At 48.6% G+C, this 23490-nt stretch overlaps 3 protein-coding genes and 1 long non-coding RNA gene across 4 annotated transcripts; 1 reads left to right on the top strand and 3 right to left on the bottom strand.

Moving 5' to 3' along the window:
* Positions 1-148: 148 nt before the first annotated feature.
* Positions 149-2270, bottom strand: LOC109786192 (uncharacterized). Its single transcript, XM_020344781.4, has 5 exons — positions 1579-2270; positions 1435-1480; positions 1058-1146; positions 820-878; positions 149-548 (listed from the first exon to the last, which is right to left on the bottom strand). The coding sequence occupies exons 1-5, from the start codon at positions 2110-2112 to the stop codon at positions 443-445; spliced, it is 834 nt and encodes a 277-aa protein (XP_020200370.1). The 5' UTR covers positions 2113-2270; the 3' UTR covers positions 149-442.
* Positions 2271-2788: 518 nt separating this feature from the next.
* LOC109786189 (putative L-ascorbate peroxidase 6) lies at positions 2789-6471 on the bottom strand. Its single transcript, XM_073506021.1, has 11 exons — positions 6163-6471; positions 5979-6094; positions 5590-5689; positions 5113-5240; positions 4606-4676; positions 4434-4476; positions 4256-4352; positions 4047-4130; positions 3755-3876; positions 3611-3671; positions 2789-3159 (listed from the first exon to the last, which is right to left on the bottom strand). The coding sequence occupies exons 1-11, from the start codon at positions 6222-6224 to the stop codon at positions 3057-3059; spliced, it is 987 nt and encodes a 328-aa protein (XP_073362122.1). The 5' UTR covers positions 6225-6471; the 3' UTR covers positions 2789-3056.
* A 340-nt stretch (positions 6472-6811) lies between these two features.
* Positions 6812-8768, bottom strand: LOC141028126 (chitinase-like protein 1). The gene is made up of 3 exons (XM_073506022.1): positions 8218-8768; positions 7622-7778; positions 6812-7527 (listed from the first exon to the last, which is right to left on the bottom strand). Exons 1-3 carry the CDS (start codon positions 8567-8569, stop codon positions 7122-7124), a joined length of 915 nt encoding a protein of 304 aa, XP_073362123.1. The 5' UTR covers positions 8570-8768; the 3' UTR covers positions 6812-7121.
* A 1849-nt stretch (positions 8769-10617) lies between these two features.
* LOC109786188 (uncharacterized) lies at positions 10618-12177 on the top strand. The gene is made up of 2 exons (XR_012190406.1): positions 10618-11009; positions 11103-12177. It is a non-coding gene; the product is annotated as an uncharacterized lncRNA (long non-coding RNA).
* The last annotated feature ends 11313 nt before the right edge of the window (positions 12178-23490 follow it).

Raw genomic sequence — 23490 nt, 5'->3', positions numbered from 1 at the left:
CATCATGCTAATGTGCAGCATGAGTTTTCTCCCTCCATTCCTAAATATAAGTCTTTTTAGAGATTCCACTACAAACTACATGAGGATGTACACAGACATATTTTAGAGTGTAGATTCACTCACTTTGCTCCGTATGTAGTCTATAGTGGAATCTCGAAAAAGACTTATATTTAGGAATGGAGAGATATGTACATGGGTCAAAAGTTAGCTAGGCACAACCTTTTCGAAATTCGAATGATTTCTCTCAAAGGTTAGGATGGGATGTACAGTAAATGATTCTTTCTTATATCATGCAAGCATCGACAAATTGACCCATGCCGCGTCCTCGTGATTCTTTCTTGGTGCTGCTGCCAGCTGGATTTGATGGAAGCCGAGCCGGCCATGAATCCCAGGAATCTGCTAGGTAGGTAGTGTTAGTTTCAGACTTTGGGCAGTCACTTGCTCATGAGGATGAAGACTGGGCCTGCTGCTGAACCCAGGAATGGTAGTCCCTCAGCAGCTGCTCGCCCAGCATCGGGACAAGCCTGTCAAGCAGCCCTTGCATCAGCCTGCCAAACAAACATACAGTGGATGCCAATGTTACTTAACTCAAAAAAGTGACACCCATCAAATTCAGTTTTCTTCTTCTTTGAAACAGGTAAAACTCAGTTTCACGACAATTGGGAAAACGGCGTAGCTTGAGGCGTGAATTATGCGCTTAAGCATCTCGATGGGGGCGCCGATCCTTTCGAAAGCTAGTTTATTGCCATTCTGTATGTAAGCATCAGGAAAGCACTTGATCCTAAATTGCAGAAACTTCTAAGGGATGCAGGGCCTTACAGGTTGCCTGGTTTCTCCACTGCCGACAGCGGGAGCAAGCTGAATGGCTTCGTGTACACCTGAAATACAACATATGAGGAACTTGAGGGCTCGTCTTGTAGGAAACCCTTGTCATCCACTCATCCCTGGGAGGCTGGGATGATGATGATACTCAACTAAACATACTCCATCTTAGTGTCATGCATCAGTGTGAATTTTGTGATGCAAGCTATATCACTAAACTCAATGCCATATTTACCTCCAGAGTGACCTCCAAATTGACATCGATGTCCAAGCATGGCTCCTGATCACCATTGTCTCCCCATGTTATTCGGTTCCTCATAACCGCTGCCAGCATCCAACACTCCAGCTCAGGCACATTGTATTTCCAAAAAAAAAAAAACTTAGCCCAGCAACTAACTGATCATGGTGATGCACTATCTATTGGGCAGAGATATCAAATGTTTGGAAATCGTAAAGAAAAAATCCTCATGCAAGTGTGAAACTATGAGTAGAACATAACTAACTGAATAATTGTTTCGCAAAAAAATCTATCTGAATAATTGATGCAGCTATTCCACCATTGACAGAGATAGAGTGCTTGTGAAGAATGTTAGCTAAGCATGGATTGATGACCTGAAAAGAGCTCATTCTGCTGTTCGATCGAGTCCGAACCCTCAAACTGTCACCAAAGGCAAATTGAACCACGGTTCAGCGATCATTTTTTCATCCAGGGAGAATAGGTCCATGGAATCAAGCGTGTGTGTGTTGGTAAGTTACCCTGCAGGAGAGCATCTCTACGGTGCAGTCGTCGCGGGTCGGGGTGACGCGGAGGTCCAGGACCGGGGCGACCTGGAAGCCGAGGAAGCCCATGGGGTGCAGCGTGCACCTGAAGGCGCCGGCCGGGCCCGACTCCGACTCCGGCTCCACCGGCGCGAAGCTCTGCAGCGCCCGGGTGTTGAGCAGGGACTCCACGCCGGCGGGGTGCCGCAGGAACTCGCCGATGCCGCCCTGGCCCGGCAGCCCGTCCAGGAGCCTGATGCTCTCCCGCCGCCGCGCCGACAGCCGGGCCCGCCTCCCTGACGGCGTCGTCGCCACCGTCGACACGGACTGGCCGCGCTCATCGCTGCCGTCGGCGCCGTTACTACCTGCCGATGCGGCTCGCCATGACCGGCCAGTGCGCCTAGACTTCTTGGGCGGCTTGCATGGATCGGCTGCTGCTGCTGCTACCCCTGCTGCCCTTGACGAGGTCGGGAATGGTTGGTGTCCGGCGAGGAGGAAGGAAGGCTTGGTTGCTGCTGCGGTGGGCCTCATCCCATCGCCTGGATCATCTAGGATGCAGCGGCTTTACCTGTCATGGACATGGACTCGTGGAGTGACAGAGGGCTCAGGGGAAGAGAGAGAGAGAGCGAGAGGGGCAAAGCGGAGCCAGCCACTGATGGAGCTTATCGTTTCTGCGCCTGCATCGAACTTGTCTCTGCGCTAATCACTCGTAGCCGTCGTACACATGGACGTCAGTGTGTGGTTCCTCACATCACATGCTCTGCTGTCATCTTCGTACCGGTTCATGTCCGCCCGCCCGTCAGAACCGGAAATTTTCCTGATAAATTTGAGCGGTATTTTGGCACTGCAATTCCGCACATATACATTATTCTAAGCATAACTTTAGGACCGGCTTAACCAGCGAACGTCAGCTGGGAAGCATGGAAATTACAAACACTTGCATTGCAATTTATGTTAGTTGAGAATGACAAGTTTAGACAAGCATGGCAGATCCGCTTCAATTCAGTTATTTGTCAGGATTTGCCGTGCTTGCTAACTAAATTTCCATCCTCATGACAATATAAATTGCCATAAAAAATGTTTGATTTGTCATCCCTGCCCAATGAACATCATATTTTTTTTGCGGGCCCAATGAACATCATCTTAATAGCATTACGGCAACTTTAACCATTTCCTTCCTCTCGTAGTCGACCCCTTACCCACATTGTTCAGTCTGGAATAGCGCAAATCTATTCATGTCAACAAAACGGACCAACAACGGCGGCCCCAGCAATGGAACGCTAGGTCGATCCGTGCATGAGCCAGACAAACAGTAGTTTGTTTTCCGTACAAATTTCCCGAGCTCCAAACAAACAGGGAATGAGCACAGACAATTTCCACGAATCTTACACTTGTTGTGTGCATCAATAGATTCAGAGGCCGGGGAACAGGGGGTGGCACCTCCTTATTGACAAAAAAAGACTTAGTAATTCTAACTAAGCTGTTCTCCACGAGGCTCCGCTATTTACAAGCTTGGTGTATGCATCTCTGAAGTCGGCGAAAAATTTATCCTCGTCCTCCGCGTAGATATCGATCCACCTGCAAGCAGTTTAGCGTCTGATGTCAGTGGGCCGATCACCTGGCGTAAATATGCAAGGAAAATCGCTAATATCCATTTGGCGTAGGTTGCTTAACATTTTCTAGGTCGCTTAGGCTGCTTAGCTTGTCACCAAAAGTTCAGTCAGACGGCAAATATGTTAATTCATTGGTGCTTGTATTTTAAAAATGAGAGATTGGGCAAGCAAATGGTGTTTTTTGTAAGGAAAGCAAATGGTGTTTAGAAGATTGTGAATGATCTACAGCATGTTATAAGCTAGGGCCACCCCTAGAACTATTCTGAGTTTTACTATTCATATAAGCCATCTTATCTAGCTTATTTGAAACAAGCCAAATCATCTGGCTCTAAGATGGTCATAATAACTTTGTCAAATTAACCCTAAGAAGGATATGTATTGGTAGGCAAAGCTGACTGTCTGGTTCAATAGAATACCTTAAGCATTCATCATCTTCAGTGAGTGCCCAGTCCGTGGGCAGCCCTATCGGCATGCCAGCTTCATATGTGAACACCACATATAAGTACATTTACAAATTAAGGGGTATTAAAGAGAATGGTGATAATATCACAATGACTTACATGAAGTCGGCCGTGGCTTCTCAAGGAGTACTTTGAAATAGGCGTTATCAAAAGCATTTGGATTCCCGAATCCTTTACCCCCAATTGTGTGAGCTCCAGATAAAACGACCATCTCCTGTGTCCTGCCAAGCAGACATGGATGGACACTGGCTGCTTTATGGAATCCTTGGAAGAATTCTAGGGAAAATCATATACAGATATACAATTCTGGCCACCGGAGCCAAGTTTCATTAGGTAATACAAAATAGACAACGGAAATTCACAGAGGTTGTTGAACAAAAGCGAGACTCACGAAAAGCCCTTTTTGCCAAATGACGTTTTCAAGGCCACAACATCCAATGTTTCTTCAGGAAGTTTACCGGTAGGATCAGCAGTGCTACATGAGACATGCGTTACTTCAGGAGAATAATGACAAGCACTAAAAAGGAACACCTCTAGAATAGCTAAAAGTTTGGTTAATGTTGTAAGGAATTTGTAAAATGACAAGCCACTATGATGCACCTGGAATCTAAACGGCCTAATCTTATGGAAATTTCAGGCCCTCCACAGAGTGCAACTGCTTCAGCACCAGCCACTGCGATCAAGTCCGCCCATGACACTATAGAGAGACAGTAAAAGGTTGACTCCAGGATACAGATAAAGTTAAGTTAAATACAGAACACATGTGTAAAGCACATACCTTGCTGAACCTGGTCGATCCCTTCTTTTGCTTTTCGTAGTATCTGGTTGGTTTTAAAGCAATCAACAGATATGTCAAGTTAGGTGTTCCTTGGTAGGATATGGCACTATCCATGACAACAAGCAAAGAAGAAAGATGTGTTGTAAAGGTACTTTCTGAAGAGGAAAAGAACCTTTAAGGATTTACTAAGTCCTGCATTTTCAGGTCTGTCAGCTTCATAGATTATGGAGCCATTCATGCCACCTGCAAGATATTGTCATCAATCATCAGTGTTTCTCTAGTGTTTTTGTTATGTGGCTGCTAGAAGGAGGGCGCGAGAGGGCCTTTTGCCCACGGCCGGGCAAGATGGAAGGGATTTCCTTCTTAATTCTTGCTTGATTAGATTGATACATCTCCTTTCTTTATATAGAGAGGTTTACTTGACTCCCAAGCAAGGCTTACTTGACCCCTAAGCAAACGACCCTTATCTCTAATTAACCCTAAGACTAACGGGCTATACCACCAGCCCAGGCCATTAGGCCCATTACGTAACAGTTTTCTACTGTACTTTGCAACAATCATTTTTAGATATCTTCAACCTTAGCATATTTGAATTCCCAATTCTAGATCATTAGCCTTTTAAACACATGCAAAACTTGCTCTGTTATTAAACTTTGATAACATACAAATAATATCTAACCTGATTTGTCACTAATATCAAAAGTCCCTGCATCATGGAAAACCAAACGAAGCACGCCAGCTGCTTTCACCTTGGTTAAGACATTCCTCACACCGTTTTGAATAATTGATCCATCATATGAGTCAGCCCTACAAAGTCAATCCAAATTAGGGAACTTCTTTGAGATCATCTTGGTGATGATGTTTAAAGATCAAGAAACAACTACCTCAAAGTACATAGGGATGTTTAAAGAACAAGAAACAACTTTGAGTAGGTTACTCTTTTCTGCAAATCGATATTCTAGGTCATACTCATACTTGATTGGCCTATGATCCACTTCTTATAATTGATTCTAGTCTATGATTGTACAGTTCAACAAATTGACCATAAAGAAAATGCTCACATAAATGTAGGTTTAACAGCATTAGATTGATAGGAACTAGGTATGAGAATTAAGTACAATATAGGAATGTAATAGTGGCTGAATACTGTACTTACGCACTCGCCATATCAACGTGAGGAAGTAGAAAAGGGAGCAGAGCAACAGCAGCAAAACCCCTCCTTCTATAACATTGGGTATTTGCAGGACCTGAGGCCACTATACGCAAAGAAAATTTAATTGGCCAACAATATATTAGCAGACCGGAAGAAAACTCTTAGTTCTTGCTATATATTTATTTTGTCAAATAGTTGGATCGCAATACAAGTTATTGTGTGAGAGAAGTGAGGCAAGTGAAAAATGCTCAGCTGTAGAAGTATACTCATTATCAGCAACGTTCTCATTGTACAGACTCCCCAAAGCAACAAAAAATCAGCAATGTGTCGATGTTCTCGACATTACAGTGCTACAATTTACTGCGAAAAATTAGCCATGAAACGCGCCATACCTGAAAGGCTGTCTACATTATGCTGTTCAATGGGCTCTGGGCATGCAGAATCAGCACTGCACCTACTACCAGCAGCAAGCGCTGTTATCACAGCCTTCCCAGTTCTTCTTCTACTTCTGTAGCACCACAATATCCACATGTTATCCGCCGCCATGGTCGGCATGAGAGGCGATGCAAACATTACCTGCAGCTGGAGAAGAAGAAGCTGGAGGAGGAGGAAAGATGGGGGATGTTGGTGAGCTCCATCCCCTTCCTGCTCGCCTTGTTTGAATGCCAGTAATAGTTGCTGGTGCCCTGAAATGGAAGAGGAAAAAGACACAGCTCACTAGTTAGCCTATCTGTACCTGGCTATCCAGGTCCATGTGTGGTTCCCAGCTGACGGTCCCCAAAGAAGGCACTTGGATAAGCCGCTTCAGTGGTAAATATCCATCCATCTGTAGTGCTGTAAGAATATGGCTCTGAACTCCCACACTTGTTATCGCTGTAAATTCACAATAGATTTTGAGGTGTTGACTGTATTTTATGTTCGCTGTGATGTCCTTTTTTCCACCCATGCTCCCATATATCTGTTTATATATACCATAACAAAGTATGGTCAATGTTTCTGCCTCTGAAAATTAATTAACGTCACACATTACACCAAAATAGAGAAAATGCCAAAAAAAAGAAAACTGTGGTCCACAGAACTCAGAAAGCAAACCAAGGCAAGATCTCTCTACTCAGATCGTTTAAAAATCATCATTGCTGCCCAGCAGTCATCTTCACAGAACAAGAGAGCAATGGCAGGTTTTTGCTGAAAGAACATCCATGACAGGAGCAAACCAGTAGTGAACTTATGTTAAAGCAAAGGGCGATGAATTATCAATTACCTTTAGTAACAGAAGTAATATAATTTACAAGGAAGTCATCATGTGTTCAAATGCGAGTTCTCTGCTGTAATATACATGGCAAAAACACATAATGAGAGAAGGTTACGGGCTTACATAAATAGGTTACAGGCTACACAAACGCAACAGTCGTCCTCAGAGCTACTAATAAATACTATCATATAGATTCGCATACAATACTTCTAGCGTTACCGATGCAAGATAGCTGCGCCTCAAATTTACAGGGAAATATACATGGATCTGGCATGCAGCTTTCTTATGAGTCGGGACTCTTTGATGATGGATTGAATGGCACTTGGTCGGCACAATCCAAGTTATCTCCAGAGTGCTGAGCACCAACTCCCATCAAATCAAGATAATGTTGATAGTGGGATATAATGCCATTCATATTATCAATGGACCCTTTACCACAGATGGCATCACCATACAAAATGTTCATTGTCGCACCGAAGCCAGGATACCTCTTGGACAAAGTATCTTTCTTGGTTGGTTTCCAGTTGCCAACAAAGGCATCATGGGCTGATGGCTGCTTCCTCTTCATTGGAGTCATCCACCTCCAGATCGCTGCTTCAAATGCTAGTGTGGCATTCTGTTCCAATAACTCTGGGTGGTTCAACAGATCCTGCTTGATACCCTTACCCATGATACCATAGTTGTAGTTCCTGAGGATCATTAACAAGCAGATTCAAAATCAATAGCTTGACCCAGCCGGTTTCTAATTAACAACAACTGACAGAAGAACATATCAGACTTGACCAGTAAACAGGAAGGGTGCCTCGACCATAGTACTCAACTCCTTCAGCACAACGGTATAATTCATTGCTGTCGTCACAGTAGCTCTGGCTTGGGCTCATTTCATGGTTGTAGCAAAGACCCCAAGCCAATGAACCACCGTCAGCTAGACTATATCCACCTGTAGGAGTAACCATCCAGTAAAATGAGATGCCACTCCTGATTATCATCTTTAGGTTTCTTATACATTTGGAACTATACGATGTGTTATACTCCCAGTGAACATGTAGGGCAATTAGAATGAATCTTCTAAAGATCTCTAGTCAGTTGTACAGAATTATACAAACTAAAACTTGATGGGCAATAATTATACTACTAACGATGCTTTGCAGATGTCAAGTTTCAAATCTAGGTAGGAACCATTCTGATGAAACACTATTCCAATGGAAACTAAATACTACCTAATTCACATTTCGTTGCATCCGGAAAGCCCACACAACGTTTAACCCTGGCTTGAAATTCATGAAGCCTATGGTTAAAACTGTTACTGGCAGATGATTTCTCTATATCCCGGAAGGCACATCAAGGTGAATTAGAATGAGGAGCAGAGAGAAGCGTACACGAGGTCTTGGCGCCGACGTGGCCGAGGAAGGCGGCGACCTCCTTCATGCTCATCTCCCTGCCGCCGGTGGTGCCGAACCCACGAGGCTCGAAGAGGGCCGCGGCGGTGATGAAGGCCTGGTAGTCCCAGAAGCCGGTGGCGTGGGCGAGGGAGCTGTTGCGCTTGGCGAAGAGCTCCTCGAACTGGTAGGCCTTGAAGTAGTCGGTGATGGTCTCGTTGCAGCAGAACCTGCTGCCGCTGCACTCCCACCCCTTGTCGCACGCCGTCTCGCCGCCCTTCTGCCTCCTTGCGTCCGCCGCCGCGAGCAGCGCCAACAGGAGCAGAAACGACGCCGCCCGCACCATCCCCATTGCCGCCGCGGGACCGGCGCCGGAGGAGGGGAAGCTGGAAGAGAGGAAGGAGGGGGTCGTCGGTGGTGGGCTTCGTTCCCTCGCCGCGTGATCTCCTGGAGAGGTGAGAAGAGGAATGGGAGCTGGTTGGTGGCCGTCGATGCAGAGGGGATGGCGGTGCGCGGCAGCTGTTCCTGGGCATTTCCGTCATTTGAAGCAGGGCAATGTCTACTACTCCCTCCGTCCCAGCGTATAAGTCATTCGCGTAATTCTAGGTCATCGATTTGAGAAATTAAATATGTATTATATGTCATGAAAAATATATCACTAGATTTCTACACACATGTAGTTTCTGAAAATATATTTTTTGCCTCTCCCCTCTCCCACCTCTCCCCTGGGTCGCCCCCGCGCGGCGACCAGGGGGGAACCCTAGCGCCGCCAAGCCCTCGGCTCCCTCTCCCACCTCTCCTGCCCGCCGCCGCCGGGCAAAGCCCGGTTGGCGTCGGCGGCGGCGGGATCTCTCCTCCCCGCAGCGGCCGGACCTGGCGCGGGTGGCGTTAGGCGGCGCGTTGGCGACTGGGCGCGCCGGCGAGGACTCAGGGGGCGACGGCAGGAGCTGCTTCCCCGGGTGGTCGCGTGGGGGGCCGTTCGGGGCGCTCCTACGGTGGCCTGGTCCATCTGTTTCAGATCTGACCGCCGGTGCCTCGGGCGGCGCGGGGATCTCGGGGCGACGGCCTCGATCGGTGGCACGCTGTGCGGCCTGCCTGGCGGGCTGCACCCGCGGGTGCAGATGGGGGGCCTTCCACGGCTGCGTGGGCGTTGTGGAGGCGGCGGCACTATGGCGGCTCCTCGATGGCCGACCGGAGTTCCATGGGAGGCGTCGTCTCCGACTCGATCTACTCCGGTTCGTGCTGGCTACGGTAGCGACTACGGTCGACGCCAATACTGCCTGGATGGATCTGGCGGGTGGGCATGGATCCGGGGGAAACTCCAGGCCGGCGTGGCGGCCGCACCAAAGTCGACGCCCTCGGCGCCGATTCCCTTCCTGGAGGCTTCGGTGTGGATCATACGCCCCCCACCTCTGCCATGAGCGCAGGCGAAAGTCTCTGTTCCTCTGTTTGGGCGACGATGGCACTTTGGTGTCGTGTTCCTTCCTGAAAGCGTCGGCCGAGGACTGCTCAGGGTGGTGGAGTTGCTGGTAGTTCGGAGTCGACGCGAGATGGCATGTAGGTGGAGCGGTGTGGCATCAACAGTATCATAGACGGTGGGTCTCGGCGGCATGGCGCAGTGGAGACTCGGCGTCCGATGCGCGGAGATGGACTCGCGCAGGAGGAGGAAGCTGTCTGGCGTCATGGTGGCGTCGACGGTAGCTAGACCGTGCAAGGTAGATGCAGCAGTACATCTCTGAAGATGGATTGGTGGCAAGTGGCTGCGGCGGCCTCATACCCGGCAGGCGTCCTGGTTGAGGAGCACGCCGAACCGGTGGGTGCCCATACCCGGAAGGCGTCTTGGTTGGGACCTCAGGTCTTAGATGTTAGGTCTGGCTGCGATGTCTGTTTGGTATTAGGCCTAGGCTATCAGCGCCCCTTCATCAATTGGATAGGTGTAGCGACAGTTGTTGCTTAGACGGTGGCTTTAGTCTTACTGTTATATGACTTTGTAAGGTCTTATGAGAATAATTAATAAAGTGGCCATATCATCGCCCAGATGCAGAGGCCGGGGGTCATCCTCCTTCTCTAAAAAATAATACATACTTATATAGTCAAACTGTCGACCTAGAACTACGCGAATGACTGATGCACCGAGACGGAGGTAGTACCTAAAAGAAACGTAGTGTTCCGTTTCCCCTCTTACGTTTGCCGCTCTTCGTCCAACCTCTCATACGACCCCCTCCACTCTGTAGTGATTTTCTTTTCTCTCTCTACTACCTAAAAGAAACGTAGTGTTCCGTTTCCCCTCTTACGTTCGCCCCTCTTCGTCCAACCTCTCGTACGACCCCCTCCACTCTGTAGCGATTTTCTTTCTCTCTCTACTACCTAAAAGAAACATAGTATTTTGTTTCCCCTCTTACGTTCGCCCCTCTTCGTCCAACCTCTCGTACAATCCCCTCCACTCTGTAGCGATTTTCTTTTCTCCCTCCTAAAAAACCGATGCAAATTGATTCCCCTAACCCTATCCCACCTCTGATCTGGCCGCCGCCACAAGCTCCCCCATCTGGCAAACGGCGGGAGGTCGCGTGCTCCCCTTCCACGAACTCTTGCTACGACACCCCAAGGTCACCGTTGTGCGACACCGAGGGATTCGCCGCTGCTGCCCGGAGCTACTTTGCCCTTAGCGTCGAGGAGGCGGTGGGCGAGAGATCATGTCCTCCCGGGGCTGCCGTTGTTGGGCTCGTCTCGTCAGGCGGACACGGAGTCGATGGGGCCGCTGGCCACGCCCTGTTCTTCTCCTCTCCCTCCCAGTTCATGCTCCTTTAACTCTTCCCCCGTTCTTGAGGTCAATCTCGTGAGGGACTCCTGATTTCTGAACATACATGTTGCTTGTTGTGTTGCAGCCCGCGGGTCGTTGAGGTCGGGTGTGGAAACTCGGGATGCGGCGAGGAGCTAATGCGGCACAGCGCCGTCGGCACCGACGTCACCTGCATCAACCTCTGCCTGAACAACCTCCAGCTTATTTTCACTTGGGAATAGGTGTTGCTGAGTGCTGATGCCACTTGAATTTTTAAGCAATCACATCCTAACCCTTTCTAGGTTCTTCTACACATGTCACTATCCCCGCAACAAGTGACAACTCCGTAACAAGCATGGCTGAGAAAAGAATCTGGGAGATACGATGTCAAGCAAAAGTGCAGCAGTTCTTGTGGAGGCTAGCCATTGTCGTTTCCCTTTGAGACTCTCCCTGAAGCGTGGAGGAATAGAGTGTGAAACGTCGTGTGTGTGCTGCTGCGGCAAAAGATTAGGTGATGACGGGCCCTCGTTCATAAGATGCAAGGAAGTCAAGAAACTATGGAGAAGTTTAGAGCTTGAAGGACTACATCCACATGTCGGCTGCATATGGATATGCTAAAGAAGTAGTACAAGTACTAGACTTGCCAGAAGATCAAAGGGTGCTGGTTACATGCATGCTATGGAGGTGGTGGAACCGCCGAAACAAGGTAAATGCTGGAGAAAAAAAGGAGGCCTGCAGGAGGAATGCTACGGTTATGGAGTATTGGGCATCAGAATCCATCGACATGTTGGGAGCAGAGAGAGTGGCAGAAACCAATGGCCGACGTCCTCAAAATCATTGTTGATGGGGCCTTTCATGAAGCAGCAATGTGTGGTAGCTGGGGCTTTATGATGAGGGATAATAACGGGGACGTTATGGGATTAGGAGCTGCTCGGATGGAACATGTGGCCAGTGCTATGCAAGCGGAAATGATGGCATGCCTTGAAGCTCTACAAGCAACGTCCACATGCATGGGAATGACTTCTGTCCAGCTCAAATCCGACGGCCAATCCGCGTGGGTATGTTGCTGCTAAAAATGTGTTGTTTTTGGTTGTTTGATTTGTGTCTTATAGGATATAAAAAGAAACAAAACATAACTAGAGATAGAAAGGAAGAGTGAGAGAGGGAAGAGGTTTACATGATGATTGGTATTGAACCACTAGAATATATATGTGTTGGGAATTGTTGCATGGAAAACAAAAAATTTCTACGCACACGCAATGATCTATCCATGGAGATGCATAGCAACGAGAGGGGAGAGTGTGTCTACGTACCCTCGTAGACCGTAAGTAGAAGCGTTTCACAACGCGGTTGATGTAGTCAAACTTTCTTCGCGCTCCAACCGATCTAGTACTGAACGCACGACACCTCCGCGTTCTGCACATGTTCAGCTCGGTGACGTCCTCCGCCTTCTTGATCTAGCAAGACGGCGAGGTAGTAGATGAGTTCCAGCAGCACGACGGTGTGGTGGCGGTGATGGTGATGTGATCTCCGCAGGGCTTCGCCTAAGCACTACAAAAAATATGACCGAGGGAGTAAACGGTGGACGGGGGCGCCGCACACGGCTAAGACAATGTTGTGTCCTTGTGTGGCGCCCCTCCCCACATATATATATATATATATAGGTGGGAGAGAGGGAGGAGCGGCCAAAGGAGGCGCCCAAGTAGGAGGAATCCTACTTGGGGTCCCTCCCAAGCCGTGCCCCTCTTTCCTTATTTGGAGTGCGGGGAAAGGCAGGGGAGGGTGCCCCCTTTCCTTTCTCCCATGAGAGGGAAAGGCAGGAGGGGCTAGCCCTCCCCCTTTTCCTTCCCTAGGGTTGGCCAAACAAGGGAGGGGGCGCACCAACCCCCTTGTGGGCTGGTCTGTCCCCTCCTTTGACCCATAAGGCCCATAACTTGCCGGGGGTGCCCAGAACCCCTTCTTGTGACCCGATTCCTTCCTGGTACGTCCCGAAACACTTTCGGTGTCCGAATTGTTGGAAATATGCCCTAGAGGCAATAATAAAATGGTTATTATTATATTTCCTTATTCATGATAATTGTCTATTGTTCATGCTATAATTGTGTTATCCGAAAATCGTAATACATGTGTGAATACATAGACCACAACATGTCCCTAGTGAGCCTCTAGTTGACTAGCTCGTTGATCAATAGATGGTTACGGTTTCCTGACCATGGACATTGGATGTCGTTGATAACAGAATCACATTATTAGGAGAATGATGTGATGGACAAGACCCAATCCTAAGCATAGCACAAGATCGTGTAGTTCGTCTGCTAAAGCTTTTCTAGTGTCAAGTATCATTTCCTTAGACCATGAGATTGTGCAACTCCCGGATACCGTAGGAATGCTTTGGGTGTGCCAAACGTCACAACATAACTGGGTGGCTATAAAGGCACACTACGGGTATCTCTGAAAGTGTCTGTTGAGTTGGCACGAATCGAGACCCGGATTTGTCACTCCGTGTGATGGAGAGGTATCTCTGGGCCCACTCGGTAAGACATCATCATAATGAGCTCAATGTGACCAAGTAGTTGATCACGGGATGATGTGTTACGGAACGAGTAAAGAGACTTGCCGGTAACGAGATTGAACAAGGTATAGGGATACCGACGATCGAATCTCGGACAAGTATCATACCGATAGACAAAGGGAATTGTGTACGGGATTGATTGAATCCCCGACATTGTGGTTCATCCGATGAGATCATCGGGGAACATGTGGGAGCCAACATGGGTATCCAGATCCCGCTGTTGGTTATTGGCCAGAGAGATGTCTCGGTCATGTCTGCATGATTCCTGAACCCGTAGGGTCTACACACTTAAGGTTTGGTGACGCTAGAGTTGTTATGGGAAATAGTATGTAGTTACCGAATGTTGTTCGGAGTCCCGGATGAGATCCGGACGTCACGAGGAGTTCCGGAATGGTCCGGAGGTGAAGATTTATATATGGGAAGTCATCATACGGTCACCAGAAGTGTTCGGGGGTTTATCGGTATTGTACCGGGACCACCGAAGGGGTTCCGGGGGTCCACCGGGAGGGTCCACCTGCCCCGAAGGGCCCTATGGGCTGTATGTGGAAGGGAACCAGCCCCTAAGTGGGCTGGGCGCCACCCCCCTAGGGCCCATGATCCTAGGGTTAGGGGGAACCCTAAAGGGGGCGCCCCCCTTGGCTTGGGGGGCAAGCCCCCTCCCCTTGGCCGCCGCCCCCCTCTAGATCTCATCTAGAGGGGCCGGCCGCCTTTCCCCTTCGCCCTATAAATAGAGGGGTTGAGGGAGGGCAGCAGCACCTCATCCAAGGCGCAGCCCTCCCCCTCTCCAACACCTCTTCCTCCTCCGTTGAGCTTGGCGAAGCCATGCCGGAGAACTGCAAGCTCCACCACCACGCCGTCGTGCTGCCGGAGCTCTTCCCCAACTTCTCCTTCCCCCTTGCTGGATCAAGAAGGAGGAGACGTCCCCGGGCTGTACGTGTGTTGAACGCGGAGGCGCCATTGTTCGGTGCTTAGATCGGAATCAACCGCGATTTGAATCACTGCGAGTACGACTCCTTCATCCGCGTTCTTGTAACGCTTCCGCGTCGCGATCTTCAAGGGTATGAAGATGCACTCCCCTCTCTCTCGTTGCTAGTCTCTCCATAGATTGATCTTGGTGATGCGTAGAAATTTTTTAATTTCTGCAACGATCCCCAACACAAATACCATCGTCCTATATATCAATCTTTACCTATCGACCATTTCAAGACTCCTCGTCATGTCTGTGATATCATCCGGGACTCTGAACAATATTCGGTCACCAAAACATATAACTCGTATAACACTATATCATCAACGAACGTTAAGCGTGCGGACCCTACAGGTTCAAGAACTATGTAGACATGACTGAGACACCTCTCCAGTCAATAACCAATAGCGGAACCTGGATGCCCATATTGGCTCCTACATATTCTACGAAGATCTTTATCGGTCGAACCGTTATGACAACATACGTAATTCCCTTTGTCCATCGGTATGTTACTTGCCCGAGATTCGATTGTCGGTATCTTCATACCTAGTTCAATCTCGTTACTGCCAAGTCTCTTTACTCGTTCTGTAATACATCAACTTGTGCCTAACTCCTTTGGTCCTTTTCTTGCAAGCTTATGATGTTGAAAGGATCGATATAGTTGACTAGAGGGGGGGGGGTGAATAGGCAACTAACAATTTTTAGCTTTTCTTTACCAAATTAAACTTTGCATCAAAATAGGTTGTCTAGATATGCAACTAAGTGAGCAACCTATATGATGCAATGACAATAAGCATGCAAGCAAATAAGAGATATAACACGAGTAAACTTGCGAAAGTAAAGGGACGAGATAACCAAGAGTGGAGCCGGTGAAGACGAGGATGTGTTACCGAAGTTCCTTCCTTTTGAGGGGAAGTACATCTCCGTTGGAGCGGTGTGGAGGCACAATGCTCCCCAAGAAGCCACTAGGGCCACCGTATTCTCCTCACGCCTTCACACAATGCGAGATGCCGTGATTCCACTATTGGTGCCCTTGAAGGCGGTGACCGGACCTTTACAAACAAGGTTGGGGCAATCTCCACAACTTAATTGGAGGCTCCCAACGACACCACAAAGCTTCACCACAATGGACTATGGCTCCGCGGTGACCTCAACCGTCTAGGGTGCTCAAACACCCAAGAGTAACAAGATCCGCTAGGGATAAGTGGGGGGAATCAAATTTCTCTTGGTGGAAGTGTAGATCGGGGCCTTCTCAACCAATCCCGAGCAAATCAACAAGTTTGATTGGCTAGGGAGAGAGATCGGGCGAAAATGGAGCTTGGAGAAACAATGGAGCTTTTGGGGGAAGAGGTAGGTCAACTTTGGGGAAGAAGACCTCCTTATATAGCGGGGGGAACAATCCAACCGTTACCCCCCACACCAGCCCCGCAGAGAGCGGTACTACCGCTGATCACAGCGGTACTACCGCTCCCCTCGGCGGTACTACCGCTAGGCCCAGAGCGGTACTACCGCGGTGGTCAGGGCGGTACTACCGCATACGAGCGGTACTACGGCCCCCACTGCCGCGGCAAATACCGTAAAACCCAACACGAAAAAAGACCCCTCGAATCGAGGCGGTACTAGCACGAGACCGCAGCGGTACTACGGCTGGGGGCTACCAGCGGTGCTACCGCTCTAGAGCGGTACTACCGCTTGTAGCACCCAAGCGGTACTACCGCTCCGGCCCGCGGTACTACCGCTGGGACCAGAGAGGGCACACTGAGAAGGGGAACGAGCCCATCATAGAAGCGGAAAGGCTCGGAGGGGGGGCAAAGGAAGTGTACGTGATGATTCCGCCCTAGCCTTTCCAAAACGGACCCCCTCTTGATAGTACGGTGATCCCTATGAAACTAGTCCACCAAACTAATTCGAAAGGACTACACCGTCTTCGCTTCAAGCTCCGAGGGGAGGGAATCGTCTCGTGCCAAAAGGATGAATCTCCGAAAACACTCAATGCACACGATTAGTCCGCAAAAGCATTGTCATCAATCACCAAAACATCTTAGGGATAAATAGGCCTTTACAATCTCCCCCTTTTTGGTGGATTGATGACAATACGGGATTTGCACAAACGGGAAAAGACAAAGGACATAAGCAAACCCCAAATCTCTAAAATATAGACGGGCTCCCCCTAGATGTGTGCCATCAAGATAAGTCCTTTGGATTGCACGACACACATACTAGGATCAACACTCCCCCTGTATTTTAGAGACCAACAACCTAAGCGAGATTCAAGAGAGCAGGATATATAACATAATAAGCATGCAACTCATGAGATACCAAATGACTAGAGACATAGATAAAGATATGATAAGGATAAGGTAGCATATGTCTCACACCATATGACTGGAACTAAGGTCTCACTGAACACAAAACCACATAGATAAAGATATGATAAGGATAAGGTAGCATATGTCTCACACCATATGACTGGAACTAAGGCCTCACTGAACACAAAACCAAACAAAGCACAAGGTAGCAAACACAACGAAAGCACAAAGACAAAGACACACTCGCAACACAACGACGCAAATCCCTAAACTCTCTCCCCCTTTGGCACCGAGACACCAAAAAGGGGCAAAGAGGTAACCTACGGCTCCAGGTGAGAGCATGCCGAGGATCTCGAACATCAGGACTCTGCGTCATCATCTGCACCGCCGTCCTCGGCCGGAAACTGCTTGGCATCTGAATCGGTCCACGGACAGTGCTGCTGGATCCACTCCTCCTCCTCAGTGATCTGACCCTCAGAGCCGCTGGTGACTGTCGCACCCAACTGACGCATAAGCTCCTTGTGACGCCCCCTTGCCTTCTTCTCAGCCACATGAGTCATGTACTGACCATGAGACTCCATGCAGAACAACTTCTTCATCTTGTGTTTGAGCTTCTTTGCCCAAGAGGGCTCTGCCGCAGAAGGCTCTGTCCCAGAAGGCACATAATCCTCATCGTCATCATCGGCATCAGTCTCGCCCTCGGTCTCCATGGCAGCAGCAGAAGATGGAACTCCAGATCTAGGAATGCCCCAATTATCCTTCTTCCTCAGACGCTTGATCTCATGAGAAACCAACTCTCCAGTTTCCAGCTGCTCCTCAGGATAGGTACGTCTCCAGGCCTTCTCAATGAGCAACATAATGAACAGACCATAAATCGGGCACTTGCGCTCAGAAATAGCAGCAAGAAGTTCAGACCACATAACATGAGAGATGTCCAGGGACTCGCCAGTGTTTGCTTCCTTCTCACGCTGGCAAAAGAGAAGCATGTCCACGAGATAAGAGTGTACCATGTCCAGATTCCCGATACGAGGGAAGAGAGTCTCGCGGAAGATACGGTGAAGGATGTCCAGATAGGCAGACAACTCATAGGTTTCCTTCCTGGTCTCAGGGTTGACCTTCCGAGTACAGTAGGGCCAGAGGGCTTGCTTGTGAGTGGAGGTGACATTGTGGTGAGGACGAAATCCGACTAGAGTCTCGAGCCCTTGATCTTCCACCTCTAGCAACCCCATGAAGGCCTTCCACTTGACAGCTAGCACCTTCCCATTAGTCATCCAAGTCAGAGTCCTGTCTTCATCAGTTCCTAGGTGGACAGTGGCAAAGAACTGAGCCAACAAATCTGCATCAAAGTCCTTGTTGAACTGCATGATCCTGAGAATGTTCAACTGAGAGCACATCTGAAGGGCATCACCAAAGTACTCAGGGTCCTTCTCCATAGCATCCGTGTTGATGGAATGAACATTGACAAAGAGGTTCTTCTTAGCCTTGATCACGTCAAAGTAGGTGGCATACTGAAACCGGTTCTAGAACGGGCGATTGACAAGGTTGGGTTCTTGGTCTTCCTCATATGGGTTGCGGCGACGCCTGTCCCAGAATTCCTTGCTAGTCATCTCAGTCACCTTCTTGCCACTTGGCTTTGGCCTCTTGGCAGTCTTCTTCTTGAGAGGAGGATTGGCACTTGAGGAAGCACCCACTGGCGGTGGGGGAGCACTGGAAGAACCACCTGCAGCCTCAGATGAGCGGTACCGCTTTGACGTTGAACGCCCGGGGTTGACACGGCAGACTTGCTGCTCAGGATGTTCATCACCTGGAACCAAACACACGGACACAGAAACAACCAGAAGGAACGATCAAAACCAAATAAACACAACAAATATGGATCAACATGTGGTAGGAAACAATGGAACTGGGCATCCGGCGGTAGTACCGTGCCTGCACAGCGGCAGTACCGCACCAGCGGTAGTACCGTGCCTCCACAGCGGCAGTACCGCTCCAGCGGTTACCGCGCCAGATGGGCGGTAGTACCGCCCGAGACGGGGCACGGAGGATACCTACTGCCGTGGTCAGATCCGGCACTACCGGGGATGCCAAATTCAAAAATAAACCTACCAAACATCAATCCAAAGAGTCTAGTTGCCTTCTCCAACCTACTCAAGCCTAGATTTGGCCAAAAATCTAGAGATGCAACCACTATTGCCCCTAAAATGCGAGATCTGAAAACTAGACAAGAAGAGAAGAGGAACGGGGGAAATACCGGCATCCATGGCAAGAGGACGAGGTGGGGATCGACTCCACCGAAGGAAATGGAGAGGAACGGTCCGGAGACGGAGGGCCGCCGGAGCCCTCTCGTGGCGAGACGGCGCTGGAGAGAAAGGAAGAGGAACGAGAGGACGAAGAAAATGGGTATGGGGGAGGAAACCACCCCTGCCCACGACTTAACCCCCTGGCCCCGCCCCTCAGCGGTAGTACCGTGGTGATGGGCGGTAGTACCGCTCCACCGGTAGTACCGCGCCTTCACAACGGTAGTACCGCCCAGCGCAACTCAAAACAAGACTCAACACCTATGGCACAAAATAAAAGAAGGGAAGCGACGGCAAGAAGAGAAAACCAACACAAAGCAACAAGAGCACCAACAAGAGAACAAGAACCACACACCTCTACACGAGAGGGCGGTGGCCGAGGCCACCTATGTTTGAGTCAATTGGTATGGCACCGCGAAGAATTATCCTTGGGCCCATGACCAAAACTCGTCTTTGAAGCACAAGTACCATAAAAAATGGCTAATGTGAAAGAGTGAGATTAGTTTATGCATTATGGGGGGAGGAAGAGTTCATTGAGAGAACCACACTCCCCCTAAGTCCATGCCTACACCTAGACAAGAATGCATGATGAATGTGAGGGGTGTACAAAGGTTCAAACCACATTGCTCGAATCAATGATGTTTAGCTCATGCCTTAACTCGCGAAATCTTGCTTGATCCAATGGCTTCGTGAAAATATCTGCAAGGTTATCATGAGTGTTGACATAGTTGAGCTCGATCTCCCCTCGCCTAATATGATCCCGGATGAAGTGATACCGAATCTCAATATGCTTCGTCTTGAAGTGTTGCACCGGGTTGAGAGAAATCTTGATGGCACTTTCATTGTCACACCAAAGAGGCACTTTGTCACAAATGACACCGTAATCCTTTAAAGTTTGCCTCATCCATAAGAGTTGTGCACAACAACTCCCGGCCGCCACATACTCCGCTTCGTTGGACGAGAGAGACACACAACTTTGCTTTTTAGAAGACCAACTTACCAAAGAGCAACCAAGAAATTGGCACCCTCCGGAAGTGGACTTCCTATCCACTTTGTCTCCCGCCCAATCGGAGTCCGAATAACCTACAAGCTTGAAGTTTGCTCCTCTTGGGTACCATAAGCCAAAGTTTGGGGTATGAGCCAAATATCGAAAGATTCGCTTGACCGCCACAAAGTGGCTTTCCTTAGGTGCGGCTTGAAACCGTGCACAAATTCCCACACTCAACATGATATCCGGTCTAGATGCACAAAGGTAAAGCAAGGATCCAATCATGGAGCGATATACCTTTTGATCCACCGCTTTACCATTGGGATCAATGTCAAGTTGGCACTTGGTGGGCATTGGAGTGGAAGCCAGCTTGACATCACTTAGCTTGAATCTCTTTAGCATGTCTTGAGTGTATTTGGCTTGGTTGATGAAGGTTCCTTCTCTTCTTTGTTTGATTTCAAATCCGAGAAAGAACTTCAACTCTCCCATCATAAACATCTTGAACTTTGAGGTCATGAGAGCGGCAAATTCTTCATTGAAGGCTTTGTTAGGGGAACCAAAAATAATATCATCAACATATAGTTGGCACACAAACAACTCCCCTTTGACCTTCTTAGTAAAAAGACTGGGGTCAATTTTCCCGATTTCGAATCCACGATCTTGTAACAACTCCGTAAGATGCTCATACCACGCACGTGGGGCTTGTTTAAGGCCATAGAGCGCCTTGTGGAGTTGATACACATGATCGGGAAAATAGGGATCTTCGAACCCGGGGGGTTGTTTGACATACACCAACTCATTTATGGGACCATTAAGAAAAGCACTCTTCATATCCATTTGTTGCAACGTGAAATTATGATGAGAAGCATAAGCAATCAACAAACGAATAGATTCAAGGCGAGCGACGGGGGCAAAGGTTTCACCGTAGTCGATACCCTCGACTTGGGAGTAGCCTTGTGCCACCAAACGAGCCTTGTTGCGAACAATGATCCCATGAGCATCTTGCTTGTTCTTGAATATCCACTTGGTTCCAATGACATTATGTTTCCCGGTTGGCCTTGGCACTAATTTCCACACTTGGTTATGTTCGAAGTTGTTGAGTTCTTCATGCATGGCATTGAGCTAATCCGGGTCCTCGAGCGCTTCATAAACCTTTTGGGGTTCGACACAAGAAACAAACGCATGATGTTCACAATAGTTTGCTAATTGTCTACGAGTGCTTACCCCCTTTGTTAGGCTTCCAACCACATTCTCCATGAGATGACCTTTGGTGGTGAGCTTGGAAGCGATCTTAGCGGCACGGCGCTCCAATTCCTCCTCGGAAGTGAAACTAGGAGGGGTTACTTGATCATCTTGAGCGTCGCTTGAGCTTGTCCTTGATCTTGAACTTGCTCGAGGGGGAGAACTTGACCTTGGGCATCATTTGGTGGATCACCACCATCTTGAGGTTGATCTTGCCCTTGATCTTGTTCATGAGGTTGAGAGCCTTCACTTTGTTCTTCGGAAGCGTGTGGGTCTTGGGTTGGTGATGGCTCCACTTGAGTGGAGCATTGTCCTTCTCCTTCGGCCACAAGGGGTTCCTCAATGGGTAGGATATAACCAACACCCATTCTTCTTATGGCTTGGGGAGGAATTTCATCACCTACATCACAAGTACCACTTTGCTCCACTTGGGAGCCGTTATTCTCATCAAACTCCACGTTACATGTCTCCTCAATAAGTCCCGTGGACTTATTGAGAACACGGTAAGCATGGGAGTTTGTAGCATAACCAACAAATATGCCCTCATGAGCTCTAGTCTCAAATTTAGACAAACGAACACCTTTCTTGAGAATGAAACACTTACACCCGAACACCCGAAAGTACTTGAGGTTGGGCTTGTTACCGGTGAGTATCTCATATGGAGTCTTGTTCAAGCCTTTGCGGAGATAGAGCCGATTTGAAGCATGACACACGGTGTTGATGGCTTCGGCCCAAAAGTTGTATGGAGACTTGAACTCCGCCATCATGGTCCTTGCCGCATCCATCAACGTCCGGTTCTTCCTCTCCGCAACACCATTTTGTTGAGGGGTGTAAGGTGCGGAATATTGATGCTTGATCTTCTCATCACTAAGAAACTCATCCAAGGTGTAGTTTTTGAACTCGGTGCCGTTGTCACTTCTTATTGTCAAGATCTTTTCATTGTGTTGACGTTGGGATTCATTTGCAAAGTCAATGACGGTTTGTTGGGTCTCACTCTTCCTCTTGAAGAAATACACCCAAGTGTATCTTGAATAGTCATCACAATTACCAAGCAATACTTTCTACCCCCAAGACTATCAAAGGATGGAGGCCCAAAGAGATCCAAATGAAGGAGCTCCAAAGGCCTCTTCGAGTAAATGAGAGTCATGGGAGGGTGAGCCTTCTCATGAAGCTTTCCTTAGATACAAGCACTGCAAGCACGATCTTTAGCAAAACTAACGTTCGTTAGTCCACGGACATGGTCCCCCTTGAGAAGACTTTGCAAAGATCTCATATTGACATGGGCTAAACGGCGATGCCAAAGCCATCCCACGTCAACTTTAGCCATTAGGCATGTCGCGGTCTTAGTGGGTCGCTCCGAAAAGTTAATCACATAGCCGTTCTCGACATGCCCAACAAAGGCTACTTTAAGAGTCTTGCTCCACAAGAGGGCCACGGTATCAATATCAAAGAAAGTGGCAAAGCCCATGGTAGCAAGTTGACGAACGGAAAGTAAATTGTATGCAAGGGACTCAACTAGCATGACCTTCTCGATCGTGAGATCATGAGAAATGACAACTTTGCCGAGTCCCAATACCTTAGAAGACGAGGCATCACCCCACTCGACATTGGTGGGCATAGATGGAATCTTGTGCACGTCCACCACCAAGTCCTTGCTTCCGGTCATATGATTTGTAGCTCCACTATCGAGCAACCATGATCCCCCACCGGAAGCAAACACCTACAAGAGATCAATGCTTGGTTTTAGGTACCCATTTTGTAATGGGTCCTTTGATGTTAGTAACAAGGGTCTTAGGAACCCAAATGGACCATTCAATATACTCATGAGGAGAACCAACAAATTTGGCATAAACATGCCCATCACTTGCATGGCATAACACATAAGAAGGATTAAAGTCGCCGACTTTGTTGGATGGGGTGGTATTGCCCTTCTTGACACCGTCACCCTTCGCATTGTTCTTCTTCTCCTTGGAAGCACCCTCTCCCTCCTTCACAAAAGTTTGCTTGAGAGGAGGAGGTTGTTTGGTCTTCTCATTCTTCTTCTTGTTCTTGGGCTTGGATGTGAACCCAATCCCCTCCTTGGCCACAACTTCCTTTTGGTTTCTCAAAAGGTCGTTGA

This window comes from Aegilops tauschii, chromosome 7 (assembly GCF_002575655.3).
Source record: "Aegilops tauschii subsp. strangulata cultivar AL8/78 chromosome 7, Aet v6.0, whole genome shotgun sequence".
Taxonomy (NCBI): Eukaryota; Viridiplantae; Streptophyta; class Magnoliopsida; order Poales; family Poaceae; genus Aegilops; species Aegilops tauschii.
This window is presented reverse-complemented; position numbering and strand designations above follow the sequence as displayed.

Bases quoted from the DNA above. Each gene is read 5' to 3' on its own strand.
- LOC141028126 (XM_073506022.1), bottom strand. From the start codon at position 8,569: ATGGGGATGGTGCGGGCGGCGTCGTTTCTGCTCCTGTTGGCGCTGCTC. The intron at 7,779-8,217 runs GTACGCTTCTCT...TTACTCCTACAG, and splicing joins CGTCGGCGCCAAGACCTCGT to GTGGATATAGTCTAGCTGAC. The intron at 7,528-7,621 runs GTCAAGTCTGAT...AATGATCCTCAG, and splicing joins GGCACCCTTCCTGTTTACTG to GAACTACAACTATGGTATCA.
- LOC109786192 (XM_020344781.4), bottom strand. From the start codon at position 2,112: ATGAGGCCCACCGCAGCAGCAACCAAGCCTTCCTTCCTCCTCGCCGGA. The intron at 879-1,057 runs GTAAATATGGCA...GTTGTATTTCAG, and splicing joins ATTTGGAGGTCACTCTGGAG to GTGTACACGAAGCCATTCAG. The intron at 549-819 runs GTAAGGCCCTGC...TTTGTTTGGCAG, and splicing joins GTGGAGAAACCAGGCAACCT to GCTGATGCAAGGGCTGCTTG.
- LOC109786189 (XM_073506021.1), bottom strand. From the start codon at position 6,224: ATGGAGCTCACCAACATCCCCCATCTTTCCTCCTCCTCCAGCTTCTTC. The intron at 6,095-6,162 runs GTAATGTTTGCA...GTGGTGCTACAG, and splicing joins TTCTTCTTCTCCAGCTGCAG to AAGTAGAAGAAGAACTGGGA. The intron at 4,677-5,112 runs GTTAGATATTAT...AATATCTTGCAG, and splicing joins TGATATTAGTGACAAATCAG to GTGGCATGAATGGCTCCATA.